The 14,218-nt window shown below is 31.2% G+C and overlaps 1 protein-coding gene across 1 annotated transcript in view; it reads left to right on the top strand.

Annotated features, from left to right (window-relative positions):
- LOC137926906 (lachesin-like) overlaps positions 1 to 13,867 on the top strand; it is a 37,927-nt gene extending 24,060 nt beyond the window's left edge. Inside the window, exons 2-8 of the mRNA XM_068770643.1 lie at positions 9,218 to 9,324; positions 10,161 to 10,346; positions 10,830 to 11,022; positions 12,432 to 12,560; positions 12,875 to 12,994; positions 13,315 to 13,485; positions 13,605 to 13,867. Coding sequence (XP_068626744.1) covers positions 9,218 to 9,324; positions 10,161 to 10,346; positions 10,830 to 11,022; positions 12,432 to 12,560; positions 12,875 to 12,994; positions 13,315 to 13,485; positions 13,605 to 13,867 — 1,169 coding nt within the window. The remainder of the gene's footprint in view (positions 1 to 9,217; positions 9,325 to 10,160; positions 10,347 to 10,829; positions 11,023 to 12,431; positions 12,561 to 12,874; positions 12,995 to 13,314; positions 13,486 to 13,604) is intronic.
- Positions 13,868 to 14,218: the final 351 nt, after the last annotated feature.

Below are 14,218 nucleotides of genomic sequence, written 5' to 3'. Positions count from 1 at the left end.
CATGGATTTATAAATATCGCTTTATATATTATTATTCTCACATAAAATTAAACGTTTACACATTATAACGTTTAAACATTTAACGTTTCATAAAATTTTGTCAAACTTTGACGATTTTTATTTTAATCTTATAAAACACTTTCTTCTGATGTACAGATACGTTTCCACGATCGGATTACAAAGGACTTTGTAAGGTTCCCGTGATGACCTACGAAAGGAATGGGGAATGGATTATTGCGAAGTTGACCTTTTTCCTAATATTCGAGATAAAATACTACGTAAAAAGGTTACAGTTACACGTAGCGCTCAGATCATTTATTTTAATTCTTTTTTTATTAATTTTCCGTTATTATAAAAAAGATTTCAAATAAAATTCATTGATGATTGGTAAGTTTAATGACATTTAATATTATTTTTAATTTATATAACATTCAATATTATTATGATTTTAGCCTCGGAACGTGTAATACTAGACTCCATACATACATTTCCAAAAGCTCCGGTTAGATGCGGCCTGCATTCAGTTGCTTTTGACGAACTTAACAAATCGTACGCTGTCTACAACATTATTAAAGTTTATTAAATTTACGTATATTTATAATTTGGTCGCAATTAGTTTATTATTCTTAGGTACGAAGTTCAGCCAGCGTGGATTCAGTAGATTATGAAGTCATCGTGACTATCTTTCGGGGAGGCCTGTGTCTTGCAGTGGGCGTATGTCGCCTAAAATAATAATAACGATGTTAATGACGCCTTTGCTCGGTCATTGAGCGAACGCTTGCCGCCTGGTGACGTGCACCGGTAACGAATGCTCTTAGTTCCTAATATGGATGGAGGAGGCAAGCCTGGAATTAGTTAACAATAAGTCGGACACGTTTTAAAACACGACCATGATAAAGTAATTTAGACAGTTTCCTCCACTTTTCTAATGTAGGTTTTGCCTCTTGACAAAACGGGAATGATATTTCATTTTTTCACTGCCAGCAACTTAAAAATATATACAAGCGAGTATATAATTTTGTTAGAATTATTTTGTTACATACAAGGCCGGTTATTTACCCGAAACAGAAAGCATCAATTATTTATAACGATCTTTAGATCAACTCATGACTTTGTTTATCTTTTTAACAATCAATTGTCTGTTATATATTTTGAAATAAACCTCGTCCCATAAACTTGAATTTAAAGCCGAAGTCTATGCTTAATGTCCTTTAGTGACCATAAAAAACAGATCACAAAACGCAAGCTGTGCTGCGACCACATTAATAATTTATCAGCCACATGACGGCTGTTTGCTAATAAAGCGTGAATTCGCGCTGGAAATATTAATAAAAGCTGCTTGCAGCCGGAACTCGCTTCGTCGGAACAACGCCGTGCCGCCCGGCCACCCGATGACAAATGACCAGTTGGAACCTTCATTTAGTTTCCATTTAAATTAAACAAGCAAATCAGTAAACTCTATCTACAACAAGTAACAATCGCTTGAAATTGTTGAATATAGTTTCACTGCGTTCACGCTGTGGAAAATGTTTGATTATATGTATTTAGGATAAAATTAACACTGTAGATACTAAGGCTAACTAAGATAGATTTACGTTATATCATCCTGTAAGCCGATGGGCGTCCACTGCTAGGACATCTCCCTTATAAATCGCCATGATGACCGTGTTGCGCTGTCCGCATCCAGTAAGACTTTACATCGTGTGTATGTTTACTTGTGATTTGAGATACATTCTGTGAATCCGTGCCTAAAATCAGGCATAGATTCATACATTTCCCTCTCATACTTGTTTAATATAACGATCAAAGCTTACATGATTATTGAAAACATCTTACGCAGGTTACTAAAGAGTTAATTAGACAACCCAATTACTCCCAAAGTAACGCTCTATAAAAATTAGTAATTATAATGTTCCATCACGATAGATTTTGACAAATTAACTATACAGAGCATAATGTAAAGTATGTTGTGTCATGTGTGACCTGTTTTAAACAATATACAAAAACAAGACTGTGGTACGGTTACCAAAGCGGTAATGTTCACGGCACGCGGGACAAGTCGGACTGGCAATCATGTGCAGCCAGGTAAAAAGCCGTTTTCCCTACGCCCTCGGCAACACCTATATCTGTCAATAAAAAATTTAAATGTAAATTTTGAAGCAGCATGCGTCTTACAAAATATATTCCGGTAAAAGTCATAGAAGAAATAAAGAATACTTATAAGTACAAATGTCGCATCAAAGGAAGGTAAGCGGTAAGGCATTTTTATAAGAACAGAAGAAGACTTAATGATGCACGACACAAAAATGGATGCCTAAATAGAGAAAGAAAATGCCTTCGTCTATTCAATTACTTCAAGAGTTATCCGTACAGAAACTTTTGTATTCACATATTACATACGATCCTTAATTAAATACTATCCGGTCCTAATACAGCGTATTGATCAACATAGAATTGACATAGACGTCATTATATTGACTGAGACAAACATTTCATTACAATCAAGTCTAATTTATAGACGCATGTAAATATAATTAAGTAACTAAAGTATATAAACTGAAAAAAAATCGTCAATATCAAGTATTATGTGTACAACATGCACAAAAATCATAAAAGATACGGTAACCTTGAACTCATGCCGGCGTGAGTTTTGATATTAAATGTAATAGCGTGTCATGACCTCATTGATAGAATTAGCGAGAATATGACAATTTAATTGAATTAATTAATAAATTTCTAGTTACCAAAATAATTCCAAACCAATCTGATTAATCACAACCAATGAGACTAATCCTCTATACGATTACAGTAAAGTTGGAAATATTAAAGACCAATTATTTATTCGCAAAATAATTTTAAAAACTGGTATGACAATGCTATATGTATGTAATGATTCACCAAACAGATCATATCACATAACTGTAGCATTCGATTACGTGAAAATGCGATTGTATGCGATTATATCTGTACATATCTACCCAAACCATAAAATGATTTCACTTTTTGTAATTAAGACATAAAAGTAAATACTTTTTATTGTGAAATTAATTTCAAGATACAATCATAATCTCTTCAGTTTTGAATTAATTCAGTTTCGAACTAAATCATAACATATTTTTCAATTCAATATTAATACCACTCATCATACCCACTCCTCCCTAATTGGTTCATGTGTCAATATACACAGTTACATCAAAAGTGAATATGTTCGTTAAAGACAATTCATAGCAATCGTCTTCTTTTATAAAGGTCTGACCGACAGAACCCTAATTATCTTATTGTGCCCGACATCTTATTTACTTGGAAGAAAGTGAACATACAGAATAATAATTTGTCTGTTAATTTGTTGAACGATATAAGAAAATAAATTAATTAACAAGAGTACCTTTTTAATCTTACGCTAGTCAGGGAGTAAATTAAAAAAGGAATAATGAAATTCATGAACGCGGGCTTTTTGTTCCGAATTGCAAACCATACTGATTTATCATTCCCGTGATGGTCGACATTGCAAGGCGCTGTCTCCGCCGGGAAATATATAGCCTCTTTGAAGCGCAGAAAGATAGGTAATTTCATTGAATTTATGAACGTATCACTTTGAAATTGCGAGGTTAAAAATTTGGATATAAAATTGTTATAAACATTTCATCACTAAATAAAATATGTTTGACTACCGAGTTGATATTGTAGCATCAATTAGAGATAGTCCTTACTGTTTCTGTATTTAATAGTAATTTCTATCCATCAACAATCTGTATCGAATAGTTCTGCGTAAATAATTCCATAGCTGTTCAAATTACATGGGTCATTATATTTTTCAGCTAATAAAGACTTTAGGGGATCTGTTATTCGTTTGCAACAATACTACGTAAAAAACTAGATGGTCCCATGACGCGTGTTTGATTTTAAATGTATCCAAAACCAAACCTCTACGTGTTCACTCTAACCATATACATAACTGAAGCTCATTTAAAATCATTGTGCATTCCTATGATTGCTTAAACAGCAGAATAACACCTTACAATTACGCATGTGACACTAAAGACAGGTCCATATCTTGTTCTAAAGTGGACAACATATTTAACTAGAGTCATCACATCGGTGCTTTCTGCAAAAGATTATGAACATTTCTCGCAAAATTCTGTCTAATTAAATAAAAAGTGACAAAAAAAGGTGATCCGAAACATATACGTAGGCTTGAGGCAGAATCTATAATATCGTACGGTAACACTAGTTATGGACGCAATTTTAAATCATACTTAGACTAAAAGCGAAATTGCAAATATAAAAATATTAATGACTGTTACGGAAAGCAAACATTAGCTTATTTTATATCCACACTACCGAATGATATACGCGAAGAGTTTAAATTAAAAATAAATACCAGAAACTATTTATTTTTTTAATGGTTAAAATAAATGTAGACATTAGAAGTAATTTAGCTTACTTTGAAACTACATTAATTATGTCTACTTTATATACTTTATAATTAAGTGAACGTGTAGTGAATGTGAGCACCAATACAAACAAAAGGTTTATATGATGCAATATTTCAAAACATTGTATGACTTTTTACTTAGGCTTATTGAGAAAATGGATATAAACTAAATCAATTGCTTGAACATTTCCTCAGCCAATACGAACAAAAGCTATAATCCTTTACATTTAACACCGGTGAAACCAACTTTAATAAAATAGAAAGATTATCGTTATAGCTGAAATTAATTATGCCCGTGAGACCAAACGTTATCTCTCTTTTTGTTTTGACGGCCTAACTTTATGCTTACATCCATTACGATTTACCTTAAAATTAGTTATTTCTCCGATTTGTGCTAATGGATTTTTAGGAACTATCTTCTGTGGAACATTACTATTGTTTGTTTTTGTCGCATAAACTACAATTCTCCGATGTCTAGACGACTTATTGCCACAATGCATTCGGTAGTGAATGTACCGTATTTCCTGTCATACCTAGAAATACGATATGTACGGATATTACTATATTCAATAAATAAGAATAGCCACAACACGGTATTTCGAATGCTTTTTTACGTACTATAATAATTAAATGATTCTACGCAACATTTCACATGTGCTTTTCATCTAAATATAAAAAAAAATTATTATATCTATATATTCTATACAGAAGATTAAAAATTATTTAATTCCATACGCAAAGGGGGATAATTAGTTAGGTAGATAACAAAATTCAATATTTATTTATATATTTCACGCCAGTAGACGAGGCGTCGGTCTTCTCTACCCCATTGGTTGCATCGACATCATAGTCTAGGTCACAGAAATTCGCTGGATGAACGCAGCGAAAGACCACCACGAAGACCATCGAGTCGATCTTTAGGAAAGGCCTATTACCTTGCAGTAGCTGACATGATAATGATAATGATGATATTTCACGCCACACAAAGCGAGCGGCGGACAGCGAGTAATAAATAAAATAATAATTACTGCGATTTACATATGTACGGTGGTATATTCGACATTTCATCAATCATCGGTAATTTTACATAATACCGCACTTGCAATGTACAACGTAAAAAAGCAGTTTTTGTAATTTTTAGTAATTTATATTGACTTAACATCAATGTATTATATAGTATTAAGCATTTCTTAATTCAAAAAACTATATTATAAGTCACTCGAATTACAAAAATGTTAATTTGCACAATACTAAAACTATAATAGGCAATCACTAAATTTATGAAAAGCTAGCCCAAGAGATACACCTTGTACTGCTATGCGTAATCAATTTGAACACACATATTGTTCTTTATGATAACTTTTGGAACATAACTTTGTAAATATTATTTCCTGACGCATAAGTAGAGAATGTTGATGCTTTTACACGGTAATGGGCGGCGTAAAATAGGCAATGGGAAAAAGATGTATTTTGAAGATCGATGCCACAAAAACTCTATGACTGTCCTTGCGATTAATTTATCGGCATTGCAAATGCAAGCCCCACTAGAAGTGTCATTATATAAGAACCATGTAGACAGTATAAAAAATCGTAACAGCCGTTTTCAAATTACGGCGGACTTAGGGAAATAGAATTTTATGTCATATATTTGTATACATACTTATACTAAATTGTAGAAAATTTCATCTCACTTATAAAAATTATATTTTTTAATTTTTTAACAGCCATTGCAATTTTTCGTTTTATTATGCTTTTACTCATATGGTACAAGGTCTTTAAAGCAAAAATAACATTTTTGTGACATTTACATAATTTTCGTTATAGTTGAGCTACATTCGCTTACAATCCAAAGAAAACTACCCGTTTTGTTTTTATGTAACTGATAACCCTACTTACTTAAATTTGTAATTATGTATTAATATGTTTTAAAACTTTTTCATTGAACAACTCCTCTGACAATGTTACGTAATGTCATTGACTCTTAGGCGTTGTCATAAATTCCTATTGGGATTAATCTTTAGATTAATGTATAATATTCGGTTACCACTCCATTTATAAATACTCCATGTATAATTTGAAGTTTATTTTATACCTTCGTTCACATGTTATAATTTAATTAAATTAAAAACAAGTTAAAATTCTAAAGGAAAAGGTAGTTTTATTAAAACGATAATACAAAAACAATATCTTGCAAGATATTCGCAACAAAAGGAGGACATTTTGTAAACATTTTACTGCGTCCCAGCCTGTGACGATATTGTGGACGCTGTAGTTGCAAAATGGCAGTTTTTAGTGCCTTCAGCGAGACCGTTCTGTAATGTTACGTCTTCGACACACATACATAGATGCTATTGTCATTTTTGCAAAGAAATTGTGGAAAATTTTTATTTGGTACAGGTTTTACTTTACAGTAGCATTATCATATATTTATTTATTTATTACTAGAAGATTACATTAGTTTTATTTAACAAAACACAAAATTAGACATGTTTGCCCACAGGCATATCCTTTGCGAAAATTATGAGGGCTTATAAGCTAGATATATCTTAGCGAAAATAATTAATGATTCAAATTTAAATTTGCCTTATTATTAATATTTTATGATAGTTAATTGTTGCACAAAAAATTATTCTTATATCCATTTTTGCAAAGTTCATCCATCGCTCCGTACGAAACTTTTTCTTAAGGATAGAATAACCTTACATAATCGCCAACAAAAGTCATAATAACTGGAATGTCGTTATCATAAACTTTTCTTTTACGTTCCGTAACAGTCAGCAGTATTATCATTTTGAAAGGTATTCAATATTTTAAAATATAAACTAACTGATTTCTACTAACTCTGAAGTTATTTGTGACTCTTCGCGGTTCGAGAGTTAGGCCGCGGTTAGCAAGCAACTATAAGTGTTTAACTGACACTTTGTTGCAAGGTGTTCGTAGCGGAGTGCAACTGCGAGTGACAGTATCGTGAATACCAACCACGACAGGGCGAGGGGAACTTTGTGGCGACATTCCCGATAAGGCCACGAGTATACAAACCGCAAACTAATGTCTTTGGAACTTAACTCCTCGGTCATCGGTCTTCAGGAGCTACGCATTTCTAACAATTGTAAATAGAATTAATTCTATTAGTAATCAAATGTTAGAACATTTGATTCTTTTGAATGTTGAATGAACTTTTGATGATTTTGACTGTAGACAGTCATGTTGATTAATTTTAATGAAATATTACAATATTTTACAAAGTTCATTTATTTGTTTTATTAACTAATCACTAAATAGTTAGAAAACTGTTATATGTATAAAGGAAGGTTTGAGACCTATCGGCGAAAGAATCAACGTAACTTTTATCTCATCGTATACTTAATAGTAACATCTGTTTAATTTAAAGCATTAAGTCTGTAAATAATATGAAATAACATTATATTAATACTCTTAAATAATATTTTTTATTTAAAGCTTCAGTTCATTAATCGTTATTTAAATATGTATATGTATTAGGTTATAACACAAGGTTATAATACAAAATAACATCAAGAAGAAAAACTATCAATATTTGATTAATGTTTCCACCTCATTTTAAAAAATATATTACTGTTAGACATGTAATTTTTTCGCACATTTATTACTAATTTCTAATCTTATCACCAGCGAATTATACTTAAAATCTAACCTTTAATGTTATATAAATAAATAACATTGAATATTACGGGACGAAATTTTTATTTATTAAAGATATTTTGTACATATAAATCGATTACATTTATTACGTTTAATCACTATAGCTGCCCCAAGTTAAGTCTACGGCAGTAGGATATTTAATAGAAGCATAGAACATACAATGCATGGGATTCTGCAGCAAGGGTTCTTTGCAATCACGACTAAGTATTGCAATCACCTACTAGCAATTTGTCATCATAGTAATGAATGTAAAAATAAATTTTAAATTTCAACAAATTTAGCTAAAGCTTGCTACAACAGTAGTTCTATCATCATCTTCATTCGAACTGTAAGTAATATCTACTGTTGGACATAGGCCTATGTCTTAAGGCTTTCGAATAGGACAGGTTGCAAGAGGCCAGAATGCAGCTTCTTTAAAAATAATAATAAAAGGTAAAGTATCAATACAATATTTGCCTAAAAACCGAGATAAGTAAATAGTACAGATCTATTCTTTTATGTAAATCCATCATACTTAGCATTACAGAACTGTACCCCTCTATAAAACTTGCAGGGAAATCTTAATCAGTGAATACAAATTTTAAGCAACATATAAAAGAAATTTCCAACCTGTGTAAACTGCTTTGAATGATTTGTCTAAATCTTATACGAAGTTCTCAGTTTTATATAAAACTTTACTTCGTCCAGATGGGACTTAAGTTTTCTTTTACAGATTATGTTTTTATTGAACATTGACTTATAATAAATTATTAAAAAAATTAACCTACCATTATAGTAATATCATAAAACATTGTATTACTGTCAGTTATGCTTGCATTGCTTATGTTATATTTCTTTAATTAGTAAATTATGTGACCTCCGGAGTGTTCGAAAAACTGTTAAAAACGTTTTGATTTATATGTTATGTTTGCACATTGTCATAATTGAATGTTTTTAGTAGATTAGATAGCGATAAGCCAGATTTTTACATAATTTCTTAAGTCTGGACATATACTTGATTTTGTAGCTGACAATTACTACAATAAACTACAATTAAATAAATTTAAAAACTCGGTCACACAAATCAACGTTAACGTAACAAATTTAAATTTCTGTCGACAGGAGGTGTAGACGTACCCGAATTTGGAGAGCCTATTACCAACCTTACAGTACCCCTAGGGCGCGACGCAACATTTAAATGTATAGTTGTTAATTTAGGCAACTATCGGGTGAGTATTCCGTCATTATTACTATCATAAAAACTGAATAAACTAAAAAATATAATTTAATATTTTTTACATCGTCATAAAAAAAAATGTCTCTATTTTATAAGCTTACGATTCTATATTCAATTACTTATAGTCTTTTGCGTAAGATAACTTACAACGATCACTTGTATATTTGACGAAAATGTTTTTAAAAGAGCCCAATTTCGTAGAAACCAGAATCATACTAAACTCCTCTATAATTGTATCCTTCAACTTAACGCCATGAGGGTTCCAAACGTGTCCTAATCTGAGAAGAACGCACAACAAAGTAGGACGAGTTTTTTTTTTGTGACTTATAATATAGTTGTAGTCTTTAATGTAGCAGTACTTTATTATTACATAAAAATTCTTCACACTGTAATACATTTTTGAAAGATGTACACAATAAACTTTTTAATTTTATAACTTGATAATAGACATTAAATGAAAGTGTATTGTAATACCATACATGGGCAACTGCCCACAAAAAGTAATTTTGTAAAGCCTAGAGAAAGATATAAAAAGTTAATAAGTTCTACTAGTGCTAACTTTATGTTTATCGCTATTTAAAATTAATTATTATTCTTATACAAATAAACCATAAAGCTATATGAATTAATATTTTAAGAATATTTATTTGCGTCGTCCAGTCGGTGTTTATCATGTTACAAAGGAATTTTATTAACGTTGCCATTTTTAAATGAAAATATAATGAAATTTATAGTTTTATCGTTGAATGCTTTTATGCTGCAGACAAGAATACTGTAGTTTGTTACAAGCGCCGAATATTTATAACGCGCTTTGTTCGCGTATGACAGGTGGGTTGGGTGAAGGCGGATACAAAAGCGATTCAAGCGATCCACGAACACGTGATCACGCACAACCACCGCGTGTCCGTATCACACAGCGACCACTTCACCTGGTACCTTCACATAAAAAACGTACAGGAGGAAGATCGCGGCCAATACATGTGCCAGATCAATACAGATCCGATGAAGAGTCAAGTTAGTATAATGTTCATTTTTAGTGTTTTTCCATCTTGAAAAATTTTTATACAACTATTATTAATAGGTGTTAAAATGCTAGCTAGCTATATAGCTAACTATGCTAGCTTTTAACACCTTGTCTTAAAAAAAATTTAGAATTTATAAATCTGTAAGTTTAATATATAATAAACTTCTATATCGTTTATAAACATAGTTCCAAAATAAGAAAACAATGATAAAATGAGTTATTACCAATTTTTACGTCCAACGGCTAGAATTATGATGATTATGATAAATTATTTTTGTATCTCTAATTTTTAACGAGTCAAGTTATCGCCTCGTTTCTGCTTCTCGTATTTTCTCGTAATATAAATTTCATGATATATAATAGAAATAACAAATAAAACTTCAGCGAATTTCTCAACAAAGAACATAAGCTCTTGTGATAAAAGATAAGGTTATCAAACGATTTAAAAAAAAACATTATTCCATTTCTTACAGATGGGATTCCTCGAAGTTGTTGTTCCTCCTGATTTTGTACCTGAGGAGACATCGGGAGATACTATGGTCCCTGAAGGTGGAACGGCACGAGTATCGTGTAAAGCAAGGGGAATTCCTCCGCCACGGGTTATGTGGAAGCGAGAGGATGGACAGGAAATTGTAGTGAGGGATCATAATGGATCAAAAACCAAAGGTATACTCATGGGTTAATAGGCAGACCTTTCATGGTATAATCTCAAATAAATAAGTACTTATTCTTTAAACAATATCCGCACCGTGATGTTAAGTTTTACCTAAACCAACGACAAATGATAAAAACTTAACCACAAATAAGTTATATTTAAATGTAAATAATTTGGATACAATTTATTTACCTTACTATTTTACAAATTACTGTTGTAGGAAAGCAATCCGATTCCCCTCGAACAACCCACATGGCAGCCGATAACATCAACACTGACACGCGACCACTGAATAATAGTGATTGAAAGAAAAGTTGTGTGCTTTTGTATGCATTGGAAAAATTTTAAAACACAACATGTTTAAATACAATGGCGAATTGTTTAAAAGATAAATTCAAGAAACATTGTAATAAGTATCTGAATTTCAATTGTAAAACATCACGAGTTTTCTCGCAATATTGTACTGCTAGAACAAGAAGTTGACCCCAAAATTTCACTTAACTCTGCTAGCTCCAGGAAAAATATTTCATTTGTCTTAGTTTATTTGAATAGTGCAAGGACGGCATTGTTTTTCTGAATATGTATAATAATACGAGCGTCTGTGTGACCGCATTTGTGGGGCTACAATGAGCTGCGCGGCGGCTATTCTCGGGATGAGTTTTGCGTCCAGTATTGTTTAAAGTTTGTCGTAATTAGTAGAGTTCTGCGTTGAATAGACTTCTAGGTCTCATTGTACGAATGCTAGACCCCTTTGAATAAGTCACTAAAAATCTTATTACTGTCGAATTTCAACGATTCGCGCGAAATAATAAAAAATCCTAGTTGAATAATTATCCTTAGCATAATTTACATATTTAATTAAATCGTAAGATAAGGTACAAAATTGATAGAAATAAAAAATGTAAGCTGTTGTAAAGCTTAAAACTTTTTTTTAACAGAATCTCTAATATCTTTGTTACGCCTCTAAAATAAAACTTAAATATGAACTAAAACATGAATTCTTTATAGATCCAAAACTTTTCATAATTTTCATTTTTTTTAGACATTGTAATCAGATTACTCTATTTAAACTAACGACGAAATTACATGGTGTATTAGATTTAAAAATAATTTTATTGATCACTAATATTTTTCTGTTTACAATCAAACTATGGATATTCAGAGATCTTAGATTATTTTTTATCGGTTTTCGAGGTTTGGCATTTTTCTGCAAAATATAAGTGCCTTTTCTACAGTTCATTTTATTTAAGCATTTGTTAACGATTCAATAAAAAATGCTCTAGGTATTGATATAACCTTCAAACAGTGATTGATATTTTACTTCGTTAGTCCAATTTATCTTCCAAATATTTTATTATTCATAAAAACTGTTGAAACTAAACATTTCTTGGTAATTGCTATACTTTTAACTTTTTTGCAGTACTATCTTATCAAGGCGAAGTGTTAAAATTGACAAAAATTTCACGATCTGAAATGGGAACTTATTTATGTATTGCAAGCAACGGAGTTCCACCAACAGTTAGTAAAAGGATCCACATAAGTGTACATTGTAAGTATTTATTTTTGTAAACTCAATTAAAAATACATAACATATTAAATAAGGTTACCTAATTCAAACTTCTATATAACCTAATGTATAACTCCTATTTATCTTCAATAAATAGTATCTATAATTTGAAATTGGATACATTATCTTTATTAAGAAAAAAAATTTTTAATTACTAGTTATTCCTTTCGATGTTTCGTTTTTGTGTTAAATGAGCTGTTTTACATATTATGTTGCTTCAAAGTTAATAGCAATCTATTACAATTTGAAAAATGTAATAGTTGTGGCTTATATTATAAAAATATCTCAATTTGCAGTTCATCCAGTAATCCAAGTGCCTAACCAACTCGTTGGTGCTCCACTCGGAACTGATGTCACTCTTGAATGCTACGTCGAATCTTCTCCTAAATCAATCAATTATTGGGTTAAAGATCCAGGTAATAGAAAAACATATTTTTTATAACTCAGTTTTATGTGAAAATAAGATAATTTCTCCTGGTATGTCGAAAAGTTCATTAAATAAATATAAGGTCTTGTACAAGTTTTACTTTTAACACGCATGCTGTAACTTATGTTTGTGTAACAACTCTTATAAGAAACCAAACAAATTATAATAAAGCCATAAAACTCCTAGGTGTTTGCAGCAAGTTTTAGCATTTTTCTTGAAACTCCGCGAAAGAAAGGTGAAATTCTAATATTGAATTCGTAAGAAAATGTGTAAAGAAGTTAATGTTTTAAGTAATAAATTATTTCGCAGGTGAACTGATAATACCATCCGAACATCATGAGATGACCGTCAGGCAAAAGTCCATGTTTGAAGCTGAAATGTCCATGACGATTAAAAGCATTCGCCGTGAGGACCTTGGAAGCTATATTTGTGTGGCCAAAAATTCCCTCGGAGACGTTGAAAGCAAGATTCGTTTATATGGTAAAAATCATTTTTATACACTTCATAGATTTAATTGGATTTTATTTCATACCCTTATCTTAGCGCGAAAAACTTCGGTTGCATAAATTTATAAAAGTATTATTTTTTTAATTTTCTAGAAATACCTGGCAACGATAGGCATGTTTATCAATATCCTGATGAGAGGACAACTTCAGAAGACGAGTACGGTACAGAAATGTATGACGATGATGATGTTGTAAATAACAATGACAATCAGAAAAGTAATCGAGTTCCTGATCGAGCGAATAAATGGTACTCTAATGATGGCAAAATTGTTATAACTAGTTCTAATGGTGCGTTTGCTATTTTATCTGTAACATTGTTCATATCCACGGTCTTCCTGCTGCCTACGCTTGTTTAAACGATTACTCTCTCGATGTTGGTAAATATAATATCAAATGTAACAAAAATTAAGAAAATTTTACGATATTAATAGCAAAACGACTGTTACCCGAGGTGTCTGGATTTCGTTGTGTTAATAAATTCTAATTAAGCTGTTGTGGTACTTGATACTTTAAAACGATAACATCTAGAATTCAATTCTTTTAGTCTGAAGAGAAATTTATAGAAAATATGTTATTAAAATATACCTTTTACTGCAAGTTGCCATTATTATTTACGAACATGTAACGTGATAATAATTAGGTTAATCAGTTTAGTGTACATAGACTGTTTGAAAAAAAAAATCCTAACCAAGTTAATAAACATTTCT

This window comes from Battus philenor, unplaced genomic scaffold (assembly GCF_028537555.1).
Source record: "Battus philenor isolate CCGP_79_NKW_IND1 unplaced genomic scaffold, ilBatPhil1.0.hap1 SCAF_3, whole genome shotgun sequence".
Taxonomy (NCBI): Eukaryota; Metazoa; Arthropoda; class Insecta; order Lepidoptera; family Papilionidae; genus Battus; species Battus philenor.
This window is presented reverse-complemented; position numbering and strand designations above follow the sequence as displayed.